General features: G+C 39.2%; 1 protein-coding gene and 1 long non-coding RNA gene across 2 annotated transcripts in view; one reads left to right on the top strand and one right to left on the bottom strand.

Annotated features, from left to right (window-relative positions):
- Positions 1-27930, bottom strand: part of LOC113935553 (zinc finger protein 850) — a 123237-nt gene that overhangs the window by 76077 nt on the left and 19230 nt on the right. Inside the window, 3 exon segments of the mRNA XM_027617636.2 lie at positions 711-809; positions 1936-2062; positions 4020-4105. Coding sequence (XP_027473437.2) covers positions 711-809; positions 1936-2062; positions 4020-4105 — 312 coding nt within the window.
- Positions 12405-26827, top strand: LOC113935669. Its single transcript, XR_003524085.1, has 3 exons — positions 12405-12507; positions 21333-21497; positions 26578-26827. It is a non-coding gene; the product is annotated as an uncharacterized LOC113935669 (long non-coding RNA).

Here is a 27930-nt window from a genome sequence, read left to right as displayed (position 1 = left end):
ATTCTTATCCTCATTCTACACAAGCACCCAGAGTGATCTTTAAACAAAGATCCCCTACTCACCTGCACAAAACCCTCCAAGGGCTTCTTATCACGCTTAGGATAAAATCTCATTCCTTGCAATGGCCTTTGTGGCCTTATACGACCTGTTCTCTGCCTATTTCTCTGACTTCATCATTAATTTCCACTTTCACTCTCTTCATTCTAACCACACAACCTTCCTGCTGATCCTCAAATAAGTGAAGTTCAGCATTTCCTCAGGACCTCTGCACTTCTGTTCCATCTGCCTAAACAGATTTTTGGCATGGCTAATTTCATTTAGGCCTCAGTTCAAAATTAGCTCCTCTGGGAGATCATCCCTGATTACCCTAATCTAAGAACACAGCAAGCTCTCAACAAACACTTGCTGGCTGGAGATACCAACTCAATTAAAAAAAGAAAGAAGAGAATTATCTCTGGAAGAAACCAAAGGTAGCTTCTTCATTAAAACAAAAGGGGAATATGAGAGAGGAAGAGTAGTGAATGTGAGTTGGAAGGGAAGTTCCTTTGAGAACTCATATTGATATCACCCTCCTGCTGAGACCTTAGACTTCTTTCAGCAGGCCTTTGAAGACAGAGCTTCACACAAACATCTCAAAGTACTGCCACCTCACAGACCAGCTGTATTATTATCAGCAAGAGCTGCTCTTATGTGACTAGCTCTTTATTCACCTGAGCTCCTTCTTCTTGTCATGGCTCTCATCACCATCCAGGGGTCCTTCCCTTGCTCCAATAAAGAAAATACATCTGGTTTAGGGATCGAACATCCAGCTTAAAAGAAAAGAAATGGGATATGATCATGGTATGGGAGTCCCAGATTCAAATCCAGTCCATTGGTCATCAAAGAGAGACACTGAAGGAAGTGACAGAGGAAAATGTGAAGGTCTGAAGGATGAGAAATAAGAAAGCATACACAGTGGAGCTGTCTACTTCTGTTATCTAGGATGCAAGGGGAAGTTATTCAAATACTAAATGTGTCTTAAAGTTATCAGTGGAAAGGAGGAAGAGAAGGGACAAAAGCAGGGAAGGAAGGTGTCTTGTTTTGCAGAACCAACAGTTCCAGCAAAGGAGACACCTAAGTAGATGTTTTACCTGATAGCCCCTTGCTAAGTGTGTCTAGCCCAATAGCCCCTGATGTGAGTCAGTTTGAGCCAGAAGGGAGCTGAGGACCTGCCCAGAAGCCCCCCTGAGCTGACCTGAAGTTACCTTTAGCTCACTGTAATACTAAGATGTACTACATGTTGGCTAATTGAATTTAAATTTTAAAAAATACTACTAAGGGGGTGCCTGGGTGGCTCAGTCGTTAATTGTCTGCCTTCGGCTCAGGTCATGATCCCAGGGTTCTAGGATCGAGCCCCACATCGGGCTCCCTGCTCCGTGGGAAGCCTGCTTCTCCCTCTCCCACTCCCCCTGCTTCTGTTCCCTCTCTCGCTGTCTCTCTCTCTCTGTCAAATAAATAAATAAAATCTTAAAAAAAAATACTACTAAGATCTCTTCCTATGAGTAGAGTTTTGTGCCATTTTTTGAACATACATGTACACACTGGCACGTTGAAATGCTGGACATGTGCAACTGGACCAGAAGTGCCCATATGAGCTCCCTGCCCCTGCGCCCTGCATAAAAACTTCCTGTACTAACCCCACAGGGAGACAGTGCTTTCAGAACGATCTCCTGGTTTCCTTACTTGTAACAAGTAATAAAAAGTTCTTTGCTTTCAACATTTCCTTGGATTGTGTGCAATTTGGTACACAACAAGCAGTGAACTACTTGAGTTTGGTTACACTTCTATCTCCAAAAAACTCAAACCTTTCCTTAGGGAATAAAAACCAGAAAATCATAATGACACAGGCAGAAAATACGGGAGACAAGTTCTGAGTATTGTAGAAGATGATCTTACCCAGGGAGATCAGGTTACTGTAATTCTCCAACATCACATCCCTGTACAAGTCCCTCTGAGTGGAGTTAAGGCATTCCCACTCCTCCTGAGAGAAGTCGATGGCCACATCCTTGAAAGTCACCAACCGCTGAAACAACAAGTCCATTTATTATTGGTGAAAATATGACAATGACTTTAAGGTAAAAGGAGGGCATGAAGGAAGGGGATGACACAGTAAATAGGTCATGGCTGAACACCTTGTAACATTAAAGGAAATTAGGTGCCTGCACAATGGTGTCAACATGATCCATGATCACTCCTATTGCTACAGAGGAAGATAAAATTTCCTATGTAAAATAGGATAATTCTATTATCCAGAAAAACCCAGGAATACAAAAGGCCAGATGAATGCAGCTATATAGTTAAATGAAATGGTATATGCAGTCACACAGAATATTAAGCTTTCAAATTCTCAAAAAACAATAATTATCAATAAATATGAGTTCTTTCCTTCTCTTCTCCCCTTGAAGAAAAAGGTAAACAAATTTAATGAAATGTTTCCAAATAATTTTTAATAAATCTCTAGGCTAAAACATAGAATTGGGGGGGGGGTCCCTGGGTGGCTCAGTCAGTTAAGCATCTGACTTCAGCTCAAGTCATGATCCCAGGGTCCTGAGATCGAGCCTTTCTATGGCGTTCCCCGCTTGGCAGCAAGTCTGCTTGGGATTCTCTCTCTCCCTCTCCTTCTGCCCCTCCTCCCACTCACACACACACACTCTCTCTCTCTCTCTCTAAACAAATAAATAAATAAACAAAATATTTTTTTAAAAAACAATTTTTTGAAGATTCAAATTCTTCAAGTCACAATATTATGTCACAGAATATAACTGATATTTCCATTTTATGGATGAAATGATCTGCTTATTTGGGATTATTTCAATTAAGTTCTCTAATGTCTTTGAGCCCTAAGAATCTACAGTTTTCAGGAGAGTAGGCATTTGGCAGATTTTATTTCTACTTCCTTTTGTGCAAGCTGATGAATGCCAATCTAGGTGCTATAGGCATCACAAACACATTCTGGCCAACTCCAAGGTAAACCTGACTGCTGATCATCCTCTCATTGATTCCTGGGCAAGAGGGTTGTGGTACATGGAATAACAGCCCCCCAAAGATGTCCACATCTGAATCCCTGAACCTTTGAATATGTAACCTTATATGACAAATGTAGATGTGATTAGGATCTTTAGATGGATAGATTATCCTGGATTATCTGGTTGGGCCCAATGTAACCATAAGGGTATTTTAAGTGACAGAAGCAGACAGAAGAGTCAGAGAAGGAGATGTGATAATGAAAGCAGAAGTCAGAATGATGATTGCTGGCTCTAAAAATGGAAGGGAGCCATGAGCCAAGGAAGGTGGACAGCCTACAGCAGCTGGAAAAATGCAAGCAAACAGATTCTCCTCTAGAACCTCCAGAAGAACACAGACCTACCAACACCTTGATTTTAGCCTGTAAAACCAATTTCAGACTTTGACCTCCAGAAGTATAGATAATAAACTTGGGTTGTTTTAAGTCACTAAGTTTGTAATAATTTGTTGCAGCATCAACAGGAACTATACAAGAGGCAAGATCTCTTCCTTCTCAGACTTTAGTTCCCCACCCAACCTTAAAAGCCTCACAGAACATGTCCTCACTCACTGAAACCTGGAACAGCCAGCAGAAATGCTGTCACTTCCAAGTGGGAAACCTAGGTTTGTAGAGATCAGTTTGTTATGGGTCCCCTGTAACTACCTCACCAAACCGTTATACTAATACTGCTCTTAAGGGTAGACATTTCTGCTTCCTTAGGGCTCCTGGCAGAAGACTTTGCATGTAAAATATATAGAATGAGCTGGAAAAAACACCTAAACACTGTCTGGTGAAGGGAAAAGCATTTAGAGAATGGAGCTCTTTGCTAGGATCAGTCACTGGAATGGGAAAAATTGGGGAGCGGTTCCCTTAGGCAACTAAGGCAGGCAGAAAATTTGGGGATAAATAAATCTGGTGTTCACATGACACAACAAATGATTGTGCTTGAAGGAGGAAAAATGAAATAGCAACTCACATGGGGCATGTTTTTTAGAACTGTCAGGACTGATCGGTTTTCTGGGTTCTTCTCCTGGAGATATGCAGAGTCCAAAGAAGGCAGAGCTAGAGAGGGAAAAAGAAGCCATGAGGTCAGGATTGCCTCAGGGCCCACAAAATAAGCACCTTGGAACTACCTTTATTTCACCTCTTTGAGGGAGTTTGGAAAAATCTTAGCCTTCCTTCAAATTCAATGGAATACAGCTGTGGCAGAAGGAATTCATGCCAGAGTTTTCCTTAATCCCCATGATCCTTAACGGGACCTCAGAGGGTGCTAGTTTTCCAGGGTATCTCACACCTTTAGTATAGGGGCATACCTAGGAAGCCCTGGGGAGCACAGCTTCCCCAGGTATCCCTCCCCAACACATACATACAAGTATGAAGTGAGATGCTTTGCTCTCACAGCTTAAGGGGTCAATCCCATAAGGCTGCTCCTAACTCCAGAAGCCAAACTGAAATCCCTGGCCATCAGTACTTCTGACCAACCAGCTATAAACTGGGGGCTCCCACAATCTCCTCCTAAGTTTTATACTTTGTTAGGATGGCTCACATAACTCAGGAAGGTACTCTACCTACATTTATGAATTTATTATAGAGGATACAACTCTGGAACAGCCAAATGGAAAAGATGCACAGGACAAGGTATTGGCAGGGGGAATGCTTGGAGCTTTCCATGCCCTCTCTGGGAATGCCAACTTCACAACAGCTCAATGTGTTCACCAACCCAGAAGCTCATCGAATCTCCTAGTGCCGGAGTTTGTATGGCCCTTAACCTCCGGTGTTACCCACCCTTTTCCTGGAGGTCAGTGGATGGGTTGGAAAGTTCCAATCCTCTAATCACTTAGTCCTTCTGGTAACCCCAACCCCATTCTGAGACTATCTAGGGGCCCACCCTAGCCACTTCATTAGCATAAGTTCAGGGGCTTGTTATGAAAAATGAAAGACACTCCTCTATCACTCAGAAAATTCCAAGGGTGTTAGGAGCTCTGTGCCAAGAACTGGGGATAAAAACCAAATATATTATTATATCACAAATACTACTGCAAAATTTGACATACCAGCAAACAAAAATCCAACAGCATGTTAAAAAACAATCATAACTAAGTGGGACTTTCTCTGTAATAAAAAGATGGTTTGATATTAGAATGTCCACTTATATAATCCATGATATTAATCGTTGTATGGAAGAAAATCATACTATCTTCATAAATGCCAAAAAAATTTCACAAAATTTACCATCCATTCCTGATAAGAACACAAGAAATAGGAATTGATGACTATTTTAATGATAGTCGGGAAAACTGACATGAATGGAGCCATTTTAAAATGAAGCTAGATGGACCACTCCAGAGAAACTGCCTTATGCCTCTCCATTTGAACAGGGTCAAAACCTGTAGACTGGGCAAAACAGCAACTGTTTCAGGCAACTGCTTGAAATGTCAGCAGGAGAACAGATCTGATCATAAGACTGAAGGTTGTGGACTTTCTGAAGAAATAATCAGTAGTCAATCAGTGTATAACCAAGAGTAGTTTAGCTTTTTTTTTTCCTCTTAACTCATGTTAAAAAAAAAAAAATCCTTGTTTTCACTCTACAAGTGGGACACTATTTGGTTTCTATCTGAATCTGCACTCCCTGAATTGAAAATTTTTTATCCTAATAAATGCTCATTTGCCTCTCGTGGCAGCACTCTATTTCCAGGTTTCCAGTAGAAACAAGGCAAGAATACCCACTACTCTATCACTTATCATTTTATTAGCTATATTAGTCAATATAAAAAGGCAAGAGAAATCAACAAGAGCAACAAGAATAAGAAAAGAATAGGCAAACTCCCTCTATGAGCTATGACAGCATGCCTAAAAACCCCATGAGTGCAATGAAAGAAAAAAAAACAACTTAGTAAATTAGCAGGATATAAAATTGGCATGAAAAGAAATGACCTTTATATATAAAACAATAATCACATAGAAAATATAATAAAGAAAAGCCACAAAAAGGATGAAATACCTAGGCCCAAGTTTGACAAGAAATGTATAAAACCTACAAGAAGAAAAACTTGAAATACTCCTGAAAGACCTAAAAATAGATTTAAACAAATGGTTAGAACAGCATTTCTCAACATCTTTTTCCATCATTGCCCCTCTGAAGAACCATTTTATTTATTTATTTTTAAAGATTTTATTTATTTATTTGACAGAGAGAGATACGGCGAGAGAGGGAACACAAGCAGGGGGAGTGGGAGAGGGAGAAGCAGACTCCCCGCTGAGCAGGGAGCCCGATGAGGGGCTCGATCCCAGGACCCTGAGATCATGACCTGAGCTGAAGGCAGATGCTTAACGACGGAGCCACCCAGGCGCCCGTGAAGAGCCATTTTAGACACTTTTTTTCCCTAACTGTCCCCCTTTACCATGAAATTTTAATAGGACAGATATACTATAGTATATGCATTTATGTAAGTATATAACATAAACAATGTAATCAAATTTTTAACATATCATTCAAAACCGTTCTTTTCTAGAAAAAAGTAAAACTGAAAAATTAATTTCTTAAAAATTATTTTTAGTGAACTTAACTTTTACTAGATAGAAGAAACTTTTAACTAGTTGATCTTCATTCCCGTATTGTCAACATTTTAACTTCTTAGCATTTGATGTAATTGATGGGTTTCACAATGTTAAACTTTACCCAAGATCTATGATCCTGAAAAATAGCCCAATGAGATAACCCCTCAATCTTTATGGACTAGGAAACAGCTGAATGAAATCAATCTCCCTTCCCCATATAACTTAGATAAGATTGGAAGATGACCCCTCCCCCCGTTTTTAACATACAAGGCCAGGCAGAGCCTCCAAATGGCCATTCTTTGTCTCATAAATAACTAGATGAGCTGTTGGACCCCACTGACTAATCTGGACAAAATGCCTGATAACTTCACTTGACCAAACTTTAGTCAGACTTCTCTCCTTCTTCCAGGCCCTTGAACTTTGGCCTACCCTGTATTCTGGGCCAGCATATGAATACAAACAACCCTCTTAACAATGACTCAAGCCACTCCCCAGCTGACTGCAGAGAACACAATCTACACACTGACCACCCACTCATCCCACGCTGCCACATCCACTTCTTTCTGGCCTTGTTTACCCTCCTTATAAAAGAAAATTCTTTTCTGCCTGACCTTTTAAATGCCTGCAGGTCTTATGGCTGGAATGCTCTCCCAATTACAAGTCTTCCTTCCCTCACTGCAGTGATCCTTTGGATAAAGTCATTCCTTAGCTAAGTCCAAATTTGTCTCTTATGAGACATGTTGAATAACTTTATAGAATAATAAAACATTCTTTTTATTTAATCCTCAAATACCAAGTCAAACACAGAAGCATGATACATAAACAACATCCACATGGCTGCCAATGGGCCCATGCGAGGCCACCTCTTACGATAGAACTTCAAGATTGAGCAATCATTTGAGAGAAAGGTCTCCATTTACAGCCACCTATTTGCCACAGGAGCACTGATCTTTTTTGGTAGCATTTACCTTGCATACATATATCTTCTGTGACCTCAGTGTTGGTGCCGTTCACGTGATACCCAAGAAATGCCAATGAGAGAGTAAATAATGAGGAATAAGATTTTATTGGCTAAACTGAGTTTTGGAGAGTCACAAACCATTACTGTATCTAAGATTTCTTTACTCCACCCCTGCCCAACACCAATTTTCATCCCCTGGAAGGCAGTATCACCCTTATTGAGAATACATGGGCTAAACCAATATATTATAATGAGGTTAATTCTCTGAACATGGATAGGATATTTGATATATAAATTAAAATATAAGTTAAATATGATCCCAATAAAAATACTAACGAGTATGGTGGTAGACACAAATTTAAATTCATTTTTTTTACAGATTTTATTTATTTATTTGACAGAGAGAAACAGTGAGAGAAGGAACACAAGCAGGGAGAGTAGGAGAGGGAGAAGCAGGCTTCCCGCCAAGCAGGGAGCCCAACGTGGGGCTCGATCCCAGGACCCTGGGGATCATGACCTGAGCCAAAGACAGACGCTTAACGACTGAGCCACCCAGGCACCCCCAAATTTAAATTCATTAAGCAAGAAAATTAAAAAAGCAAGAATAGCCAGAAAATGCCTAGAAAAAGAAGAGAACAGAGATTTAAAAGATGTTATAAAGTCTCTATCACTAAAATACTGGTTACTGGCACCTGAATAGACATTCAGATTAATGGAATTGTAGAACCTTTGATCTCTAGGGAAAAATGGATTATTTAATGTTATTGAAAAAAGTAAAATTGGATCCACATTTTATACCACATACCAGGATTAACTCCAAATGGATAAGAGATCTAAATATTAAAAACTGAAATCATAAAAATGCCACTCTTAGTTCATTTGGCTGCTATAACAAAATACCACAGACCAGGCAGCTTATAAACAACAGAAATTTATTTCTCACAGCTCTGGAGGCTGGAAGTCCAAAATCAGGGAGTCAGCTTGGCCAAATGAGGGCCCTCTTCTTGGTCACAGACTTACTGTATCCTCACTGGGCTTCTTTTATAAAGGCACTAAACACATTCATGAGGAATTTACTCTCATTATCTCATTACCTCCCAAAGGTTCCACCTCCAAATACTATGATTTTGGGCATTAGGATTTCAAAGTATGAGTTTTTTGGGGAGGGTCAAACATTCAGCCCACAGGCATGCTAAAAGAAAAAAATGGTTGAGTTCCTTTTAGGTTGAGAGGAGAAAAGATTTTCTATTTCTTACAATCAAATGAATACATTTTACTATATTTAAAAATTGCCTAAAAGCACACAAACACAAATAACAAATTGGGAGATTATCTGCAACCTAAAAAAAAAAAAAAAGAGTGACTCTTCCTAAGACCAAAAGAGCTTCACTTTAAAAATCAAGATAAAGATTAAAAATCATTATTAAAAAGGACAAAACAGGGGCACCTGGGTGGCTTAGTTGGTTAAGCGTCTGCCTTCAGCTCAGGTCATGATCCCAGGGTCCTGGGATCGAGCCCTGCATTGGGCTCCCTGCTCAGCGGGGAGTCTGTTTCTCCCTCTGCCTCTCCCCCTGCTCATGTTGGCATGCTCTCTCCTCTCTCTCTGAAATAAATAAAATCTTTTTAAAAAAGGACAAAACTAAAAAAGACAATTCATAAAAAAGGAAGCCAATGTTCAACCTCATTTATATTAAGAGAAACCTAAATTGAAACTAAATTGAGAAGACTTCCAATTCCAATGATGATTAAGATCCTCCTGGACTTGGGGCGCCTGGGTGGCTCAGGTCATGATCCCAGGGTCCTGGGATCAAGCCCCGCATTGTGCTCCCTGCTCAGCGGGAAGCCTGCTTCTTCCTCTCCCGCTCCCCCTGCTTGTGTTCCCTCTCTCGCTGTGTCTCTGTCAAATAAATAAAATAAAATCTTAAAAAAAAAAAAAGGTCCTCCTGGACTAACTTCCCTACAGAAAGTACTATCAATGTAGACAGTAAAAAACGCAGCCAACTGAAGTTACTGGGGAATGAACTGAAGCACCTTTACTGCCAAAAATCCGTAACTTGAATCCGATCAGGAAGAAACATTGAAGACATGCAAACTGAAGAACAATCTGCAAAATAACTGACCTGTACTCTTCAAAAATGTCAAGATAATGATCAAAAAAGGCCCAGGAATTGTTTCAGATTAAAGAAGACTAAAGAGATGTAATAACTGAATGAAATGTTTGATCCTAGATATGATTCTGGAATGGAGCCCAGATCAGCAGAAAGAAGCTATAAAGGACAGTACTGGGACAACTAGTGAAATTTTTCTATGAATTCTGAATTAAATAATTCTTATATCTATGTTACATTTCCTGATTTTAATAAATGAACTATAGTGATAGTCCTTGTACTTAGAAAAAGACACTGATTTTTATGGATAAAGAAACATGGTATCTGAAAATTACTACCAAATGGTTCAGAAAAAAAAGTACATATGTAGAAGGAAAGAGCAAACAAAAAACTAAATGTTAATAATTCGTAAATCTATAAGGGCATAGGAGAGTTCATTCTATTATTTTGGGGGGCAACTTTTCTGTAAGTGTAATGTATCAAAATAAAATTTTAAAAAAATCAATGTTATGAGAAGAACATTTACACTTGGTTAAGAGATGAAAGGGACATAACCAAATATAACACATGAACATTAAATATAGAAAATATGATAACCAAAATAAATTTAAATACATTCCGTATCTTGATAGTTAGTTGTAACAGTGCTATTGTTGCTTTGAAATCTTTGTAAGTATATTTTAGGGTAAAACATGAATTATATTATACCTTCTTCTATTAATAGGTGAAAAAGGAAAGGGAACCTTATAAAAGGATTAACTGGAAAGCACTTGAACACTGATCAATAAGGCATCACCAGAAGTGGGACACCAGACTTTAAAAGCCTCAGGACGTGATGAATAGGAAGTACACAGCACCAACTATGAATTATTTTTGCCCGAAAATGTGGTTTATGCAAAATATGATCTGAATTTGATCAAGCCCCTAGATCTAACTAGTTGTTTACAGAAATATGGGGCACTGGGGAACAAATTATATGACACCACAAGCTAGCAATTAGCCAAAAGCAGAATGTAGAATAATCTATAAACAACCTAGTTTTTTACAAAGCAGTGATACCAATTAAAATACAACAAAAGCAAAAAATAGAAGGGAAACTGTTATAAAGAAATTTAAGAGGCTTGGCAACTGAATGCACTGTGTAGACCTTATCTGGACCATGATCTGAACAAATCAATCGTAAAAACCTATCTTTGAAAGAACTGGAGAAACCTCAATATGTACTGCATATATGCTATTATGGAATTACCGTTAGTTTTTAAAGTTGGGATAACATCATGGTGATTATCTAAAAATGATATTCTTTTTGGTTATATATGCATACATATGGATAAAATTATGTGAATTCTTGAAATGCTACAGAAAAAAGGAGGAAGGATAGATATAAGGATATTTGCAAATGTTTTAAATTATAGCTGGGTGTTGAGCACATTGGGGTTCATATTATTTTCTTCTGTGCTTGAAAATTTTCGTAATAAAGTTAAAACAAAAATCTTCAAATTTCCTCCAGAGGGTATTGTTCTCTCTCATCAAAAATCAGGCCAGAAAGGGCTGATTTGTCATTGGCTGAAAAGGAGAGGTGTAGTGTGGTTGGAGAATGGAGTTAGCTCATCCCTGCAGCGCCATCATTTCTGGGGATAGCGATGCCTAACGACCAGTCACTGAATGGCTGGTTCCTCCTTAAGATGTTTGTTGCTGGAGGTAGCAACATCTTGAAAAGTAGGAAACTTGAGAGAAGAAAGAAAATGACAACTTATTTTAGGCAAGCTTTTTAGACGTGCAAGATTCTTTTTCCTTCCCTGTATGGCTCTGTTGTTAAAAGTAAAACGGAGAAAACAATCATAGGATATCAAGCCTTTTTCAGAGCCAACAAAACAATTTAGGAGCATCTCCCAGAACCAACTTCAAGACAGAGAATGGGATTGGTTTTCCCCACCGCGCTCTGCAAGTAGAACGGGGCATCTTTTATGCTGGTCTTCTCCCTTCTTAGGGCACTTCCAGGTGTAAATCCTCGTTATATGGGCAGCTTCAAAATAGGCACGTTCTCTGCTTAGTAAAGTGAAGGAATTACAGCAGCTGGAACCACGTGATTCTCAACGGGCTCTGTCCCTGTCACACGGGGGGTAAAGTACTCAGGTGCGAAGGATCCCAGCCGCCAAAAGCAGTAGAAGATGGCAGGTGAGCCCATCTTGCCGCCACAGAAGCGGACACACACACATCCCGCGCGTTAACGGGTAACATATTCCTAATACCCTCCTCCCGGAACCAAAGTCAGGGTGCCGAGTCTGCCAGTGGGAAAGGGGTGCCAAGTGCATGCCACTATCACCGGCGCGGAGGAACAAAACTAATAGCGCCACGCCCCTGCTCGGAACCGAAGTGACGGTGCCGATATTGCTGACGAGAAGGGCACAGGCATCCCGCAACCGCAAGGCCGACTTCCGTAAGGAATTAACCTGGAGCGCTACGACTTAGGAGAAACGTGGTCCAGAGCCGGGGTCGCCCCGCTTCCTGTCAGCACCGAGCCCCAGCCAGCATACCGGTATTCCCAGCACCACATGGGAACTTTTTTTCTGGGTGCTCCAAACCAAATGCAGCGTGCGGGTCCCAACGAGGCGGTCCACTCACCTGGCCGCTGCAGACTGGATCCTTGCATCAAGACGTAACGGAATGAGCGCACGAAATGGCGCAAGGACGCGCTGGCCTCCGGGAAATGTAGTAAAAAAATGTGATCCCAGTTCGATCTAACAGAAGGCAGAGGCCGTAGCCACATTGTGCTGCCCGGAATCGGGCGCGCCTTGAGTCTCCTTTGCTCCAGCGGGGGATCTCGCGCTACTAAGGTGTGAGCCGACCTCTTTCCTTTACTCAAGTGACCCTAGAAAATCCCAAGGAGGTTACCAGAAGCTGGGTCTTGTAGTGATGCCTTCAGAGAAATGTAGTCCAGGGCTGAGAAAGCTGCAGAAGGCCAGGAGGTAGGGTCCGGATTTCTCAGACAGGAGCTCTGGCTCAGACGCAGTAGTTGTGACTACCAGGTTTCTGCTCGAGAGGCAACGGGGGTTTGACGCTTACTTCGCGGTCGCGTGTTTGTATCCAAGTGTCCTCTGCAAGGGAAGCGAGGACTGCGGGCAGTGTGCCGTGTGTCCGATTGTGTCTGAAACTGTGAGAGGGATATTAGTGGATAAGCATGTGATCCATTCGGGTGATGTCTGGAATTGATCAGACAGTCTGCCACTATTTCATAACTTATAACAAAGAAACCTTTTCTTTGCATGGTTATGAATTTTGAATAGATTCCTACATAATTAGACTTGTTAAATGAATGATACGTTGAGAGCTCACCTGTAGCAGTGAATGTGGGAAACGAAGTGTATGCAGCACTGTGTAATAGTGGTATCTCTAAGCTTCTGTTTCCTCACCTGTAAAATGAGTTTCACATTTGTGTAACGTTTTGGAGCACTGCTGTCCAATAGACTTTTCTGCAAAACTCGGTTCCGTGTTCTGTATCTGCACTGTCCAGAAGAGTAGCCACTAGCCACTTATGGCTGTTGAGACTCTTAAATATGGTTAGTTTGACTGAAGAATGAATTAGTGATTTTGTTTAATTTTAATACATTTAAATTTAAGCAGTTATATGTGGCAACCTAAATTGAACACAGCAGCCTGCAGCATCAATTTCCTTTCAAGATTTAGAGGGGGAGAAACTTAATTTCATCTAGCAAAAAATTTGAAAAAAATGAGTTTTATAGTTAAATGAAGAGGGATGGGGGTGCCTGGGTGGCTCAATTGGTTAAGTGTCTGACTTCAGCTCTGGTCATGATCTCAGGGTCCTGGGATCCAGCCGCATTTGGGGCTCCCTGCCTAGCGGGGAGTCTGCTTCTCCCACTCCCTCTGCCCTGCTTGTGCTTTCTCTCTCTCTCTCTCTCTCTCTCAAATAAATAAATACATAAAATCTTTATTTAAAAAAGAGAGATAAAAATGCAAATTCAGTCTTAATCTTTTTTTTAGTGGAATAATTTAGAGGAAGTCCATAAATATTACATATACATCTCCATGATTTTTGCATGCACAGGCAATCACCACACACAGATCAACATGGAGAACATTTATTTCCAAGATGCCAGAATGTTCCCTTGTAAACATTGACTCTGCTCAGAAGTGACCATTATTTGGACTTCTAACACCATGGATTACTTTTGTATGTTCTTGAACTTCATTTGAATGCAGTCAGTGTAATGATATGTGTCTGGCATGTTTTTGTCAGCATTAAGACTCTGAGATGAGTACATATTATTGAATGTAGCAAAAATTTCTTTAGCCAGCTAGTAAATATTTTAGGTTTTGTGCACCAGATGTTCTCTGTCACACCTACTCAACCCTGCTATTCTAGCATGAAAGCAACCATAGACAATATGTAAACGAGTGTGGCTGTATTCCAATAAAACTTTATTTATGGACACTGGAATTTGAATTTCATATAATTTTTACATATTGCAAAATACTCTTATTTTTATTTTTTTCAACCATTTAAAAATGTAAAACTTTTCTGAGGTCATTGGCCATACCAAAACAGGTGATGGGCCATATTTTGTCTGCTGGCTGCAGTACTCTCAATCGTGCTACAATCTATTCATTCTATATTAATAGATATTTGTGTGGGTTTCCAGTTTTTTGTTATAAATAAATCTATGATCAATCTTATATATTTTGGTAGACATAGCGTTCATTTCTATTAGGAATCCAAAGTGGAATAGGTGGCTCATAAAGTAGGTTTATAGTTATCTGTGGAGATACTACAAATCATTTTCCAAAGTTGTGTCAATTTACACTTGTATCAGTAATGTAAAGAGTTCCAGTTGTTCCATATCCTTTTAAGTACTTGGTATTATCAGCCTTTTTAATTTACAATACTTGTAGGTGGGTAGTGGTATCTCAGAGTGATTTTAATCTGTTCCTTGATGAATGCTCACTTCAGCATCCTTTAATGTGCCAGTAACTTGGATAACATCTCTGTTGAACTGCCTGTTTAACTTTTCACTATTTTATTAATATCAGTTTGTGGGGGTTTTTTTCTATTTATTCATAGGTATTTGTACATACTAGGATATGAAGTCTTTGTAGGATATATGTACTGTAGGTATCTTTTCCAGGCTATGGCTTGCCTTTTCACTCTGTCTTTTGAAAAACAGATGCTTTTAATTTAAATGAAGTTCAACTTATTAATATTTTACTTATTGTTGGGGGCGCCTGGGTGGCTCAGTTGGTTAAGCGACTGCCTTCAGCTCAGGTCATGATCCTGGAGTCCCGGGATCGAGTCCCGCATCGGGCTCCCTGCTCGGCGGGGAGTCGGCTTCTCCCTCTGACCCTCTTCCCTCTCGTGCTATCTCTCGTTCTCTCTCAAATAAATAAATAAAATCTTTAAAAAAATTAATATTTTACTTATCGTTGATGTCTCATTCTATTTAAAAACTTTGCCTACCAGAAGGACATGAAGATATTCTATTTTTCTTCTGCTTATTCTTTCCTGTTTTGTCAAAGATTAATTGACCATAGAGTTATGGTTTTATTTCTGGGTTTTCTATTCTGTTCTATTGATCAATGTGTCTATTTTTGTGCCAGTACCATACTATTTTGAATACTACAGCTTTGTAATATAACTTGAAATCTGTAATTGTGATACCTCCAGTGTTTTGTTGTTGTTATTGTTGTTCAAGATTGCTTTAGACATTCAGGGCCTTCTTTTTTTTTTTTAAGATTTTATTTATTTATTTGAGAGAGACACAGAGAGAGCACAAGTAGGGGGAAACGGCAGAGGGAGAGGGAGAAGCAGACTCCCACTGAGCAGGGAGCCCACTGTGGGGCTTGATCCAAGGACCCAGAGATCATGACCTGAGCTGAAGGCAGACACTTAACTGACTTAGCCATCCTGGTGCCCCCAGGGCCTTCTTTAAACTTTTTATATGATGGTTTACATTGATTGATTTTCCAATATTGAACCAGCATTGCACCCCTGGTTATGTTGTATAATTCTTCTTCTGTATCAGAATTCTATTTGGTAATATTCTATACATTACGATAGATAGATAGATAGATAGATAGATAGATAGATAGATAGATAGATAGATAGATAGAGGATGGCTGAGTTCTATTTGGTAATATTTTGTTAAATATTTTTGCCACTGTATTTATGAAGGATAGGAGTTTGCAGTTTTTCTTTCTTTTTTTTCCCCCCTCTGTCTTTGTCTGGTTTTGGAATCAGGATAATACTACCTCCATAAAATGAATTAGGAAGTGTTCCCTCTTCTGTTTTCTGGAAGAGATTATATAAAATTGGTGCTGATTCTTTTCAAATGTTAGTAAATTTCCAGTGAAACCATCTGGCCTGTAGATTTTTTGTGTGAGTTTTTAAATTACAAATTTAATTTCCTTATTAGTTATAGGGCTATTCAAATGATGTATTTCATATTGTATAAGCTGGCAGTTTATGCTTTTTCAAGAAATGGTCTATTTTACTTAAGTTGTAAAATTAAAATGTGTAAAATTGTTCATATTATTCCTTATTATCCTTCTGAGGTCTACAGAATCTATAGTGATATATCATTCCTGATGTTTATATTTTGTGCCTTTTTTCCTAAATATTTGTAAATTTTATTCATCTTTTCACCAAACCAGTTTTTTAACTGATTTTTTTCTATTGTTTTTGTTTTCTTTGATTTCCACTTGTCTTTACTATTTCCCTTTTTCTACTTGGTTTGGGGTTATTTTCCTCTTCTTTTCTAGGTTTCTGAGTGGGAGCTTAGACTATTAATTTGAGACATTTCCTCTTTTCTCATGTATGCATTTAATGCTTTAAATTTCTCTCTCAGCAGTACCTTAGCTATGTCAAACAAATTGTTGATATGCCATATTTTAATTTTCACTCAGATTAATGCATTTTTCTCTGAAACTTCCTATGGAAGTTGGCCTATGGATTATTTAGAAGTATGTTGTTCACTTTCCTGTTATCTGTTATTGATTTCTAGTTTGACTAGAGCAACTTATATATGATTTTAGTGCTTTTCAATTTGTTGAGGTTTGTTTTATGGCCCACGATATGTTCTTTTTTTTTTTTTTTAAGATTTTATTTATTTATTTGACAGAGAGAGACACAGCCAGAGAGGGAGGAGTGGGAGAGGGAGAAGCAGGCTTCCTGCCAAGCAGGGAGCCCGATGTGGGGCTCGATCCCAGGACCCTGGGATCATGACCTGAGCCAAAGGCAGACGTTTAACGACTGAGCCACCCAGGCACCCCCACGATATGTTCTATATTTGTACATGTTCCACAGCCCTTAAAAAGAATGTTTGTTCTGCTGTTCTTGGGTAGTGTTCTCTAAGTGTCAATTACATCCTTTTGGTTGATGGTGTTGAGTTTTTCAGTATCTGTACTGCTATTTTTCTAGTTGTTCTGTCAATTGTTGAGAGAGGGGTGTTGGAGTCTCTAGCTATAATTATGGATTTGCCTATTTCTCCTTTCAGTTCAGTTAGTTTTTGCTTCATGCTGAGATCATGACCTGAGCCAAAACCATGAGTCGGATGCTTAACCCACTGAGCCACGCAGGCATCTCTAAAACACACTAACTTTTAAAGGCCCACAGAAATGTTCAAAATAGCACCATTTGTAGATGCTATTTTCCAGGGAAAAACTTGGAAAGAAATCAGATATCCATCAAAAGTAGTATATGCAAACAAAATTCGACATATATACACAATATAATACCATCCAGCAGTGAGAAAATGAACATACATCCCCAGAACATAAGGTTGAGTTTTTAAAAAGTGACAAAATACATAGAATGTAATTTCACTAAATTTCAAAACACATGCAAATCTAAACAATATGTTATTTATGAAATGTACAGATATGCTGAATAAAGAAAATCAGGGGAATGACTAAATTCAGGTGGTGGTTAGTTTTGTGGGAGAGGGAGAGGAATGTGATTGGGGAGGAGCATATAGGAGGCTTCAGAGGAACTGATAATTATCTTTTTCTTTTAAAGATTTATTTGAGAGAGAAAGGGAGAGTGAGTGTGCACGTACACATGCACATGGGTGGGAAGAGAGGTTGAGGGAGTGAATTCTCAAGCAGACTCCCTGCTGAGCCCAGAGCCTGACTTGGGGCTCAGTCTCACAACCCATGAGATCATGAGCAGAGCTGAAACTCAGAGTCCGATGCTAAACCAACTGAGCCACCCAGGCACCCCGATAATATTCTTTTTCTTAAACTGAATGGTAAGTCTACAGGAGTTTGTTATTTTTATTCATTCAACTGTACTTATGTTCATATATATACTTGAGCATAGAATTTTAAGTTAATAAATGGGCTCAAAATGAAATAAAGTGAAAATATGAAATAGAACTGTATTTTTAGTTCAGGTCAAGGAATTCACAGAACACAATCCAAATAATTACAAAAAGCAAGAAAATAGACAGGACAAGGATAGACATGGAACCAAGAAAGCTTTAAAGAAATAAATATATAAATAAATAATTGAATTTTTGAATGTAATATACATCCTATGCATAATATAAACATATAAAATAGTATTCATATAATTATGAATTTAATATAATGAACGTAGTATGTATACTATATATAATTATGTCAAGATGTATATAATTATATATATATCAGAGAAAATACTGCATCCATGAAGAATAAGATACTATGTAGAAGAAAAAGATTAAGGGGTGCCTGGGTGGCTCAGTTGGTTAAGTGTCCAACTCTTGGTTTTGGCTCAGGTCAAGATCTCAGGGTTGTGGACTGAGCCCCGAGTCAAGCTCCACACTCTGCTGTGAGTCTGCTGGACATTCATGTGCTCTTTCTCTCAAATAAATAAATATATCTTTAAAAAAAATAAGAAAAAGATTAAAACCAAGAAAGAGTTCTAGGAAATTAAAAATATGATGAGTAATTAAAAACTAAATAGAATTGGAAGATAAAGTTAACAAAATTTCTGGAGTTGAATAAAAAGATACAGAAGATAGGAGGAAAACATATAGAAGCTTACACTATGGGAGTTCCATCTAATAATATAAATTCCAGTGAGGGGCGCCTGGCTGGCTCAGTCAGTGGAGTGTGTGACTCTTGATCTTGCAGTTGTGGGTTTGAGCCCCACGTTGGGTGTAGAGATTGCTTAAAAATAAAATCTTAAAAAAATAAAAAGAAAAGAAAAATAAATAAATTTCAGTGAGAGAGGAAGGAAAGAAAAAAAATTGCCCAGAAGTATGTGAGTGTCTAGATTAAAAATACTCACCTGATATGCAGCATAAAAAAATTTTAAAGATCCACACCAAGGAATGAAATTATGAAGTTTTAGTACATTGATGATATAGTTGACCCTAAACATTCCAGGAAGATTAGGAACACAGATAACACATAAACAGAAAACAGATGAGGAGAGTCTTTATAAAAGCAATGTTAGCTACTATAACAGTATGAAGTTAGGTCTTCAAATTCTGAGGTAGAGAATTCTCACCCCAGGCAATAAGTTAGATTACAATAAAAGCATTTTCAAACAGTAAAAAAACAAAACAAAAACCCAAACCATTTACCTCAAAGGCATGCATTTTAAGGAAGCTGTTGGAGAAAGGCAGTCAGCAAAAATGAGAAATATGCCAAATTAACAAGACTCAGGAAACAGGAATTCAATTCAGGCAAAGCAAGAAGGGAAGCTGTACAGAAACTCTGAAATCCTGACTGGAGTTACAAAAATCATGGCTGTGGAAGGGAGTGGGGGTGGGGCAGTATCAAATAAGTTTGAGCATTTGGAAAAATCACTGCTGAGAGTCTGACACTTTTGGGGGGTAATGACATTTAGAAAAGGGTAGTAATAGGAACACACACAAGGTACATCTGCACAAAAACAAGGTAGTTAAATCCAGGATAAAGGAACCTTTGTGTAAAAAATGTATTTGGCTCTAAAGCACAAAAATATTTACATAATCAGTATATAAATACCAAATACTGCTTTAACTGATAATTATGATATAGCCATATTTGAAGGTGGGTCAGGGAAAGAGCAGGTGGGAGTTCTTGCTTTAGATGAAGTCTGAAGTTTTGATTATTAAACAGATGTCTTAATTACTTACCACTAAAATGGGACTGATCTTTTAACAAAAAAGAGTTAAAAGGACTTTTTTTTTTTAATCTGAGTGACTGCAGAAGTTATTGGGCTCATCCAAGACTTCATATCCAAGAGCAGGAAGAAATCGTGAAATACACGTAAAGGAGAAAAAAATATAATTTACACATATATAGACACAAATATATATAATACATATACAAATAAATATATGTACAGCTTTTACTCCTCTGCATGTTATGAAGTCCTCACTTCAACATTTTGTTATGGGTCCAGGTATACATTCTTATGATGCTATCCCCTGTAAGTAATGATAATTTTGCTTCCTTCTTTCCAATATGTATGCCTGAAATTATTTTACTTATCTAATTGCCTGAGTCACAATCCTGATGGCACACTTACCCAGCGTGCGGTTATCAAAATGCCACACATCCAGTGCGACCCACAAACACAGCAGCATTGGTGAGCCACAGGCGTGGAAAACAATAACCAGAGGCGTTGGCCTCTCAGAACCATCCCAGAAATAATGCACGGTGAGGCACAGCCGCATTCACGCATACACACAATCTCGGGCACTCCACTAACCAAGCACAGGCTCCTACATTCCGGCATCAAAGTGGGGCATAATCGTACATTTTCTGCGGAGTTACCAAAGTTATCCATCTAAATACGCGCGGGAATAGCCGCACGCACAGAAACAAGCCCGCTCCGGAATCCTAGCCCCAGACGGGCTTTACCGCCGGGTTCCGAACCTAACAGCCTCCTCCGCCTGTGGAACAGGCACAGCGAGCGGCCTCACTCCCCTGCGGACTACTGACTGTGTGTAGATTTCTCCGCAAACCGCGGTACAGCGCTGGGGCAGCGGGGCGCGGAGCCTATAACCAGTGGAACGTAAGGCGGAGTTCTCGACTTTTCAGGGCCTTGGCGAGGTTTCCCATAGGGTACTGGGCCCTAATTAGTCCCGACAGTCGCTCCCGGGTCTGATTCCCGCTCGCCTTGGCGTTCCACCGCCCCCTCCGCGCTCAGAAGAGGCGTGGGACTCAGTCTGACCCGCGCGCCTGAGCGCTTGGCCCGAGACGCGCACTTCCCGGAGCCCCGGGCCGAGCCGTTCTCGGAGAGCCGTGAGCGGGGCGCGACAGGAGGGATTCTGCGGACCCGACTGCTCCGGGGGCGGTTAGTGCCTGACCCAGAGCTGGATGGAGCGGCTAGAACTTGATTCGGGGTAGGGCTTGTGCGCGCGGCCTAACTCCTGGATGCGATGCCGAGGTCCCGCGCACTTCAGTACACGCCTCAGCGTCCTGGGCCTGGCTACGGAGAAAAGGCCAGAGCAGAAGGTCGGAGGTGGAGCCCCAGAATGAAGATCTCCGGCGTAGAGTCGGGACTTGGACTGGACCAGGGCCGCTAGGGCTGGAAGGATCCATAGAATAGTTCTGGACAGAGTGAGGCGATAGTTGGCCTCAGGGGGTGGCCACCTACGGTGTCAGAACTACAGCGTACCCAGAGCTGCGAATCCAGATTTTCTAATCGTCTTCTGCCTTCTCTTTGCAGATGCATGAAGAAGCGAGGGGCGGGGATGGTCGTAGAGTTTGGGTTGTGACCAAACTTCAAAAAGAGCCAGATGTCTTACGCGTCCCTTTATGTCAGGCCTGCCGTTGTGCACAGAAGGCACGAGACGGGGAGAATGGCTGCTGTACATTTAAAACCAGACTCAAGGTGCGTTTGTGTTTCTTCTTTGTTCCTGGAAACGCGTTTCATTTTTCAGTTTACAGAAACATCTGGTGTCCTCCTGAAACTTCTGCCCCGGTGAGTATCCCTTGATTTATATCTAAGTCTTCCTTACGAAGAGAAAGTCAGAGGTCCTGGGGGTAAAGCCCACTTCCCGGTGCACCCACTTACCCATCCGGTTAATCATTTACATTTTGCAAATCATTCAATTCTTCCTGTTGGCTCTCTTTTACCAAGCATTCTTATGGTATAGAAATACATCTCTGGAGGATAATTAGACCATTATTTTAGGCGGTGATTTGTTAAAGAAGAGAAGGTACCTACCTGGAATCACACACCAGGTAGTCTTATATAGGTTTGAGTTAGAAAGCAAGATATTTCAGTCAATGACAAGGACTTTGCTTTGGGAGGCTTTTAAGAGTAGGAATGTAGGGGCGCTTGGGTGGCTCAGAAGGTTGGGCGTCTGCCTTGGGCTCCGGTCATGATCTCAGGGTCCTGGGATCGAGTCCCACATCGGGCTCCTTGCTTAGCAAGGAGCCTGCTTCTCCCTCTGCCTGCCACTCCCCCTGCTTGTACTCTCCATCTCTCTCTGGCAAATAAATAAAATTAAAAAAAAAAAGTAGGAATGTAATTGATGGTTCAAGCTGAGAAATTTGTTTCAACTAGGGCAGAGATCCTACTGCCACCCGACCCACAAATCCATAAGGGGATTTTTGTGGCACTAGCCAGGTCTAATTTCTGGTTTGTCAGCATGACTTTGTTTCAGGCCACATTATTGTATGGTGTATGAGCAGTGTGGTATAATACTTAAGAATATGGATCCAATTCCTGGGTTAAAATCCTGGCTCTAACACTTGCTAAGTTGTGAACTGCTTAGGTAGTTCATTCAACCTCTCCTTGCCTTAGTTTTTTTTTAAGACTTTTGTGGGTTTTTTTTTCTTAAGAACAGTTTTAGGTTTACAACAAAATTGAGAGGAAGGCGCAGAGATTTCCCATTTACCCTGACACATACATAGTTTACCCCATTACCAACATCCCCCACCAGAGTGGTAACACTTTTTTTTTTTTTACCAAGGATGACCTACATTAACATATCACGATCACCCAAAGTCCATAGTTTACTTTAGTGTTGTACCTTAGTGTTGTACATTCTTTGGGTTTGGAAAAATGTATAATGATATATATCCATCACTATAATGTCGTAAGAGTATTCTCATTACCCTAAAAATTGTCTGTGCTCTGTCTGTTCATCTCCTCTCACCCCACACAACCACTGATTTTTTTTTTTTTTTTTACTATCTCCATAGATTTGCCTTTTCCACTATGTCATATAGTCACAATCAGAACATATGTACCCTTTTTCAGATTGGCTTCTTTCACTTAGTAACATGAACTTAAGTTTCTTTCATGTCTTTGAGTAGCTCATTCCTTTTTAGTGCTGAGTAATAGTCTGTTGTCAGGAGGTACCACAGTTTATCCATTCACCTATTGAAGGTCATCTGGGTTGCTTCTGAGTTTTGGCAATTAAGAATAAAGCTGCTATAAATATCCGTGTGCAGGTTTTTATGTGGGCATAAGTTTTCAGCTACTTTGGGTAAGTACCAAGGAGTTTCCATTACTGGATTGTATGGTAAAAGTATATTTAGTTTTGTAAGAAACCACAAAACTATCTTCCAAGGTGTCTGTGCCATTATTTCTTAACTGTAAAATAGGATTACCTACCTCATCAAATTATTAGGAGGGTTAGATAAGTTAATAGTGTAAATTCCTTAGAACAGCCCCTGGCACATACTAAAAGCTCAGAAAATTTTACCTGTTACTATGATGTGGTAATTCTGAGTCAGTCCCCCTCAGATTTCTGTAGATTAGGAACAATGACAATGTAAACTTTAATTTGTTGGCACTTGTAGGTGAGAAAATGAAGCAAATGCTAACGTCATGTAGAATACCATTTAACTCCGTGCCATTTTCCTTCATTTATGGACTTCTAGGAAAGAACTGGTTCAGTGATTTTTTTTTTCCTTCACCTTCACTGAGATATGTTTGACATATAACATTGTGTAAATTTATGGTGTACAATGTGAAGATTTGGTATATGTAAATATTGTGAAATGATGACCACATAAGGGTAGTTAACACATCATTACCTCACAGTTAGTGCTTTATGTGTGTGCATGTGTGAGAGAACATTTAAGATTTACTTTCTTAACAACTTTCAGGTATACAATACAGTATGGTTAACTATAGTTACCAAGCTGGATATAAGATATCCAGAGCTTATTCATCTTCTAACTGTAAGTTTTTTTCTTTTAAGATTTTATTTATTTGACAGAGAGAGACACAGTGAGAGAGGGAACACAAGCAGGGGGAGTGGGAGAGGGAGAAGCAGGCTTCCCGTGGAGCAGGGACCCTGATGCAGGGCTCGATCCCAGGACCCTGGGATCATGACCTAAGCTGAAGGCAGACGCTTAACGACTGAGCCACCCAGGAGCCCCCTAACTGGAAGTTTGTACCCTTTAACAACACTTCCCCATTTTCCCAATGCCCTAGACTCTGGCAAACACTAATCTACTCTTTGTTTCAATGAATTCAGTTTTTTAAGACTCCACAAATAAGTGAGATGATACAGTATTTGTCTTTCTCTAACTTATTTCACTTAGAATAATGCCCTCAAAGATCATTCATGTTGTCTTAAATGGCAAGATTTCCTTCCTTTTTATGGCTAACATTCCACTATAAGAGTATGTGCATCTCTATCTATATATACAGAAAATGTGTTATATATACATATGATAAACATATACATATGTTATATACTTGTATAGGTAACATTTTCTTTATCCACTTATTGGTAGACAAACAAGTTGGTTACCTTCTCTTGGCTATTGTGAATAATGCTACAACAAACATGGGTGTGCAGATATATCTCTGAGAGAATGATTTCATTTCCTTTGGATATATACCCAATTAATTAAGATTATCCAGTCTGAAGAGCTCAGAAAAAGAATGAAGAAAAATGAACAGAGACTGAGAAATGTGGGACACCAGCAAAAGTACTAGTAAGTACATAATGGGAGTCCCAGAAAGAAAGGAGAAAGGTGCAGGAAGAATATCTGAAGAAACAGTGGCCCAAAATTTCTCAAATCTGATACAAGACATGAATTTACACATCCAAGAAGCTCAACAGACTTCAGGATGGATAAATTCAAAGAGATGCACACTATAATTTAACACAAAGAGAGAACACTGACAGCAACAAGAAAGAAACCTCTCATGTACAAAAGATCCTTAATAATATTAACAACAAATTTCTCTTCAGAAATCATGGAGGCCACAGACAGTGTAATAACATATTTTAAGTCCACAATTAAAGGGAAAAAAACCTATCAGCCTGCAACTTTATATATGGGGAAATTATCCTTCAAAAATGGAGACATTAAGGCATTTACAGAAAATAAAAAAAACAGGGAACTTGTTACAGGTAGACCTGCTGTACAAGAAATGCTAAAGGGAGTCCTTCATGCTGAAATGAAAGGACTCTAGATAGTAATTTGAATCCATATGAAGAAGGAAAGAACATTGGAAAAGGTAAATACATATGTAAATTTAAAAGCCAGTATTATTGTATTTTGGCTTAGAACTACTCTTTTTTTTCATATATGGTAAGGCCAAATGCATAAGACAGTAATTATAAATCTTTGTTGATGGGCACAATGTATAAAGATGTTAACGTGACAATAACGACAAAATGGGAATGCATCTGTAAGAAACAGTTTTGTGCACTATTGAAACTAAGTCAGTACTCAAACTTCAATGTTATAAGATGTAATATTAATCCCCAGGGAAAGTAATAAAGAGAAAAACTAAAAATAGAAAAGCAAATGAGAAGGGAATCAAAATGCTACCCTAGAAACAATCACAAAGGAAGGCAATAATGGAGGAACAAAAAGTTATGACATAAAAGAAATTATATATAGAAGACAAAAAATTTAAGATTATAGAAAAGAGAAATGGCAAAAATAAGTTCTTTATTATCAGTAATTACATTAAATGTAAGTTGATTAAAATCACCAATTAAAAGGTGGAGATTGGCACAATGACCCATGAACCAAACATGTTGTCTTTAAGAGACTCATTTTAGATCTAAAGACACAGTGAGGGGTACCTGGGTGGCTCAGTTGGTTAAGCGTCTGCCTTTGGCTCGGGTCATGATCCCAGAGTCCCGGGATCCAGGATCGAGCCCCACATCAGGCTCCCTGCTCAGCAGGGAGTCTGCTTCTGTGACCCTCCCCCCCCCTCAAATAAATAAAAATCTTAAAAAAAAATAAAGACAGTGAAAAGATAAAGATATTTAAGAATAAGAATATATGTCAGAGTTGGGCAAATTATGGCCCTGAAACCAAATTCAGCTGTCTTTTTCTTTTATAGCATGCAAGATGAAGGTGGTTTTTGTGGGTTATTTTAATTTTTTAACTAAGACCGTATTTTTTTAAATTTATGTTCACAGCAAAATTAAGGAAGGTATAGAATTTCCCTTATATTCTCTGTCCCCACACATGAATAGATTCCCATAATCAATATCCCCCATCAGAATGGTACATTTGTTTACGATTGATGAACCTACATTGCTATGTCATAATCACCTAAAGTATATTTTATAGTTTATATTACAATTCACTCTTGATGCTGTGTATTCTATGGATTTGGACAAATGTATAACTAAGCCCCAGAGAATTTAAGTAGTTTACCTATAGTTTTCTAGTCAACACATGGCAGAGGCAGGATTTGAACTTACACAGCTTGGCTCTAGACTTAGCTTTCAATTACTACTGCTGCCTGTCAATAGAGGAAGCTGTATGAGTTTCTCTGAGTCAGTATGATATCTTTCTACTGTTTATCAAGTTTCTTTATTTGCTATGATCCTGAGGCTACCCTAAATTAAGTATTCTGTAATCCTATCAATTTTCTTTAATCCCATCTCTTCTGTGAAGTCTTTATCAATATCATGTTGTTCATAGTTTATGTAGTGTAAGCCCTGATAATTGGTTTTTCTTTTTTGTGATTCAAGGGCCTGACTTAAGCTTTGATTGCCAAGACATCCACTTCAAAGACCTATCTTGGATATGACTAGATAAACAGCCAGCCACCCCTCTCCCCAAGGCTCCTTTGTCTTACAGATCTTGGTTGATTTCATTAACTGACCATAAGGGCCACTTGTTTTTACTCTTCCTGTGCTTTAAATTCTCATTCTTATGTTTTAAATTCACCAATAAAGAGTGAACCTGTGAGGTGATACCTCATTGTAGTTTTGATTTTCATTTCCCTAATGATGAGTGATGAGCATCTTTTCATGTGTCTGTTAGCCATCTGTATGTCTTCTTTGGAAAAATGTCTGTTTTTGTCTTCTGCCCATTTTTTAACTGGATTCTTTGGTTTTTGGCATTATCAACAGTAGCCAAATTATGGAAAGAGCCCAAAGTAATGAATATGCATTTGAAAACTATGAAGTGAAGGAAAGAAATATGATGCTATTAATGAGAATAAAGAACACGGACCTACTTACAGCCAGAAGGGCAAGTATTTCTTTGTAAGAAATGTTTAACCTAAGATGAAAGGAAGAGAAGTCAGCCTTTTTCTGAACCCAAGACAGGATTCTTAGATGTTATAGCCTCTAAAAAGCTGTATGAAATGGAAAAGACTATAGGCATAATTTAGCATCTGAACAGAAGCAAGTATCTTAAGACACTAATGAGGACAGTTCCTTCAAAAAAGGTCTTTAGGTAAGCAAAAGCCATATCATGTTCTATGGAACCATGTTTGGATTTTATTCTAAGAGTAAACTTATTAAAATTGTTAAAGGGGATTCCTAAACTTTGATTTATATCAGAATCATCTAGTGAGGTTTTTAAAAGTTTAGATGCCCAATAACTCCTGTAGATTTGATTCACTTGGTCTGGGGTGGTACCTAAATAGCAGGATTGGTAAGAAGTTCCCCAGATGATTCTGAGCCACACCTAAATTTCTGATCACCACAATCTTATGTAATCTCTTATAGTCCTCCAAGCTCATATTGTTCTGATTTCAAGCTACCCAGCTATATTGTAAAGTTCATTAAGTCATTTACTTCTGCTAAGAATTGTTTTCAATTTGTTTTCTATTTTTAAGATAGAAATTGTACATTTTGGGCGCCTGGGTGGCTCAGTTGGTTAAGCGACTGCCTTCAGCTCAGGTCATGATCCTGGAGTCCCGGAATTGAGTCCCACATTGGGTGCCCTGCTCAGCGGGGAGTCTGCTTCTCCCTCTGACCCTCTTCCCTCTCGTGCTATCTCTCATTCTCTCTCTCTCAAATAATTAAAACCTTAAAAAAAAAAGAAATTGTACATTTTGCTGGCTACTGGAAAATAATCTTTATTTGCTTTTT

Source organism: Zalophus californianus, chromosome 17 (genome assembly GCF_009762305.2).
Source record: "Zalophus californianus isolate mZalCal1 chromosome 17, mZalCal1.pri.v2, whole genome shotgun sequence".
In the NCBI taxonomy this organism is placed as follows: Eukaryota; Metazoa; Chordata; class Mammalia; order Carnivora; family Otariidae; genus Zalophus; species Zalophus californianus.
This window is presented reverse-complemented; position numbering and strand designations above follow the sequence as displayed.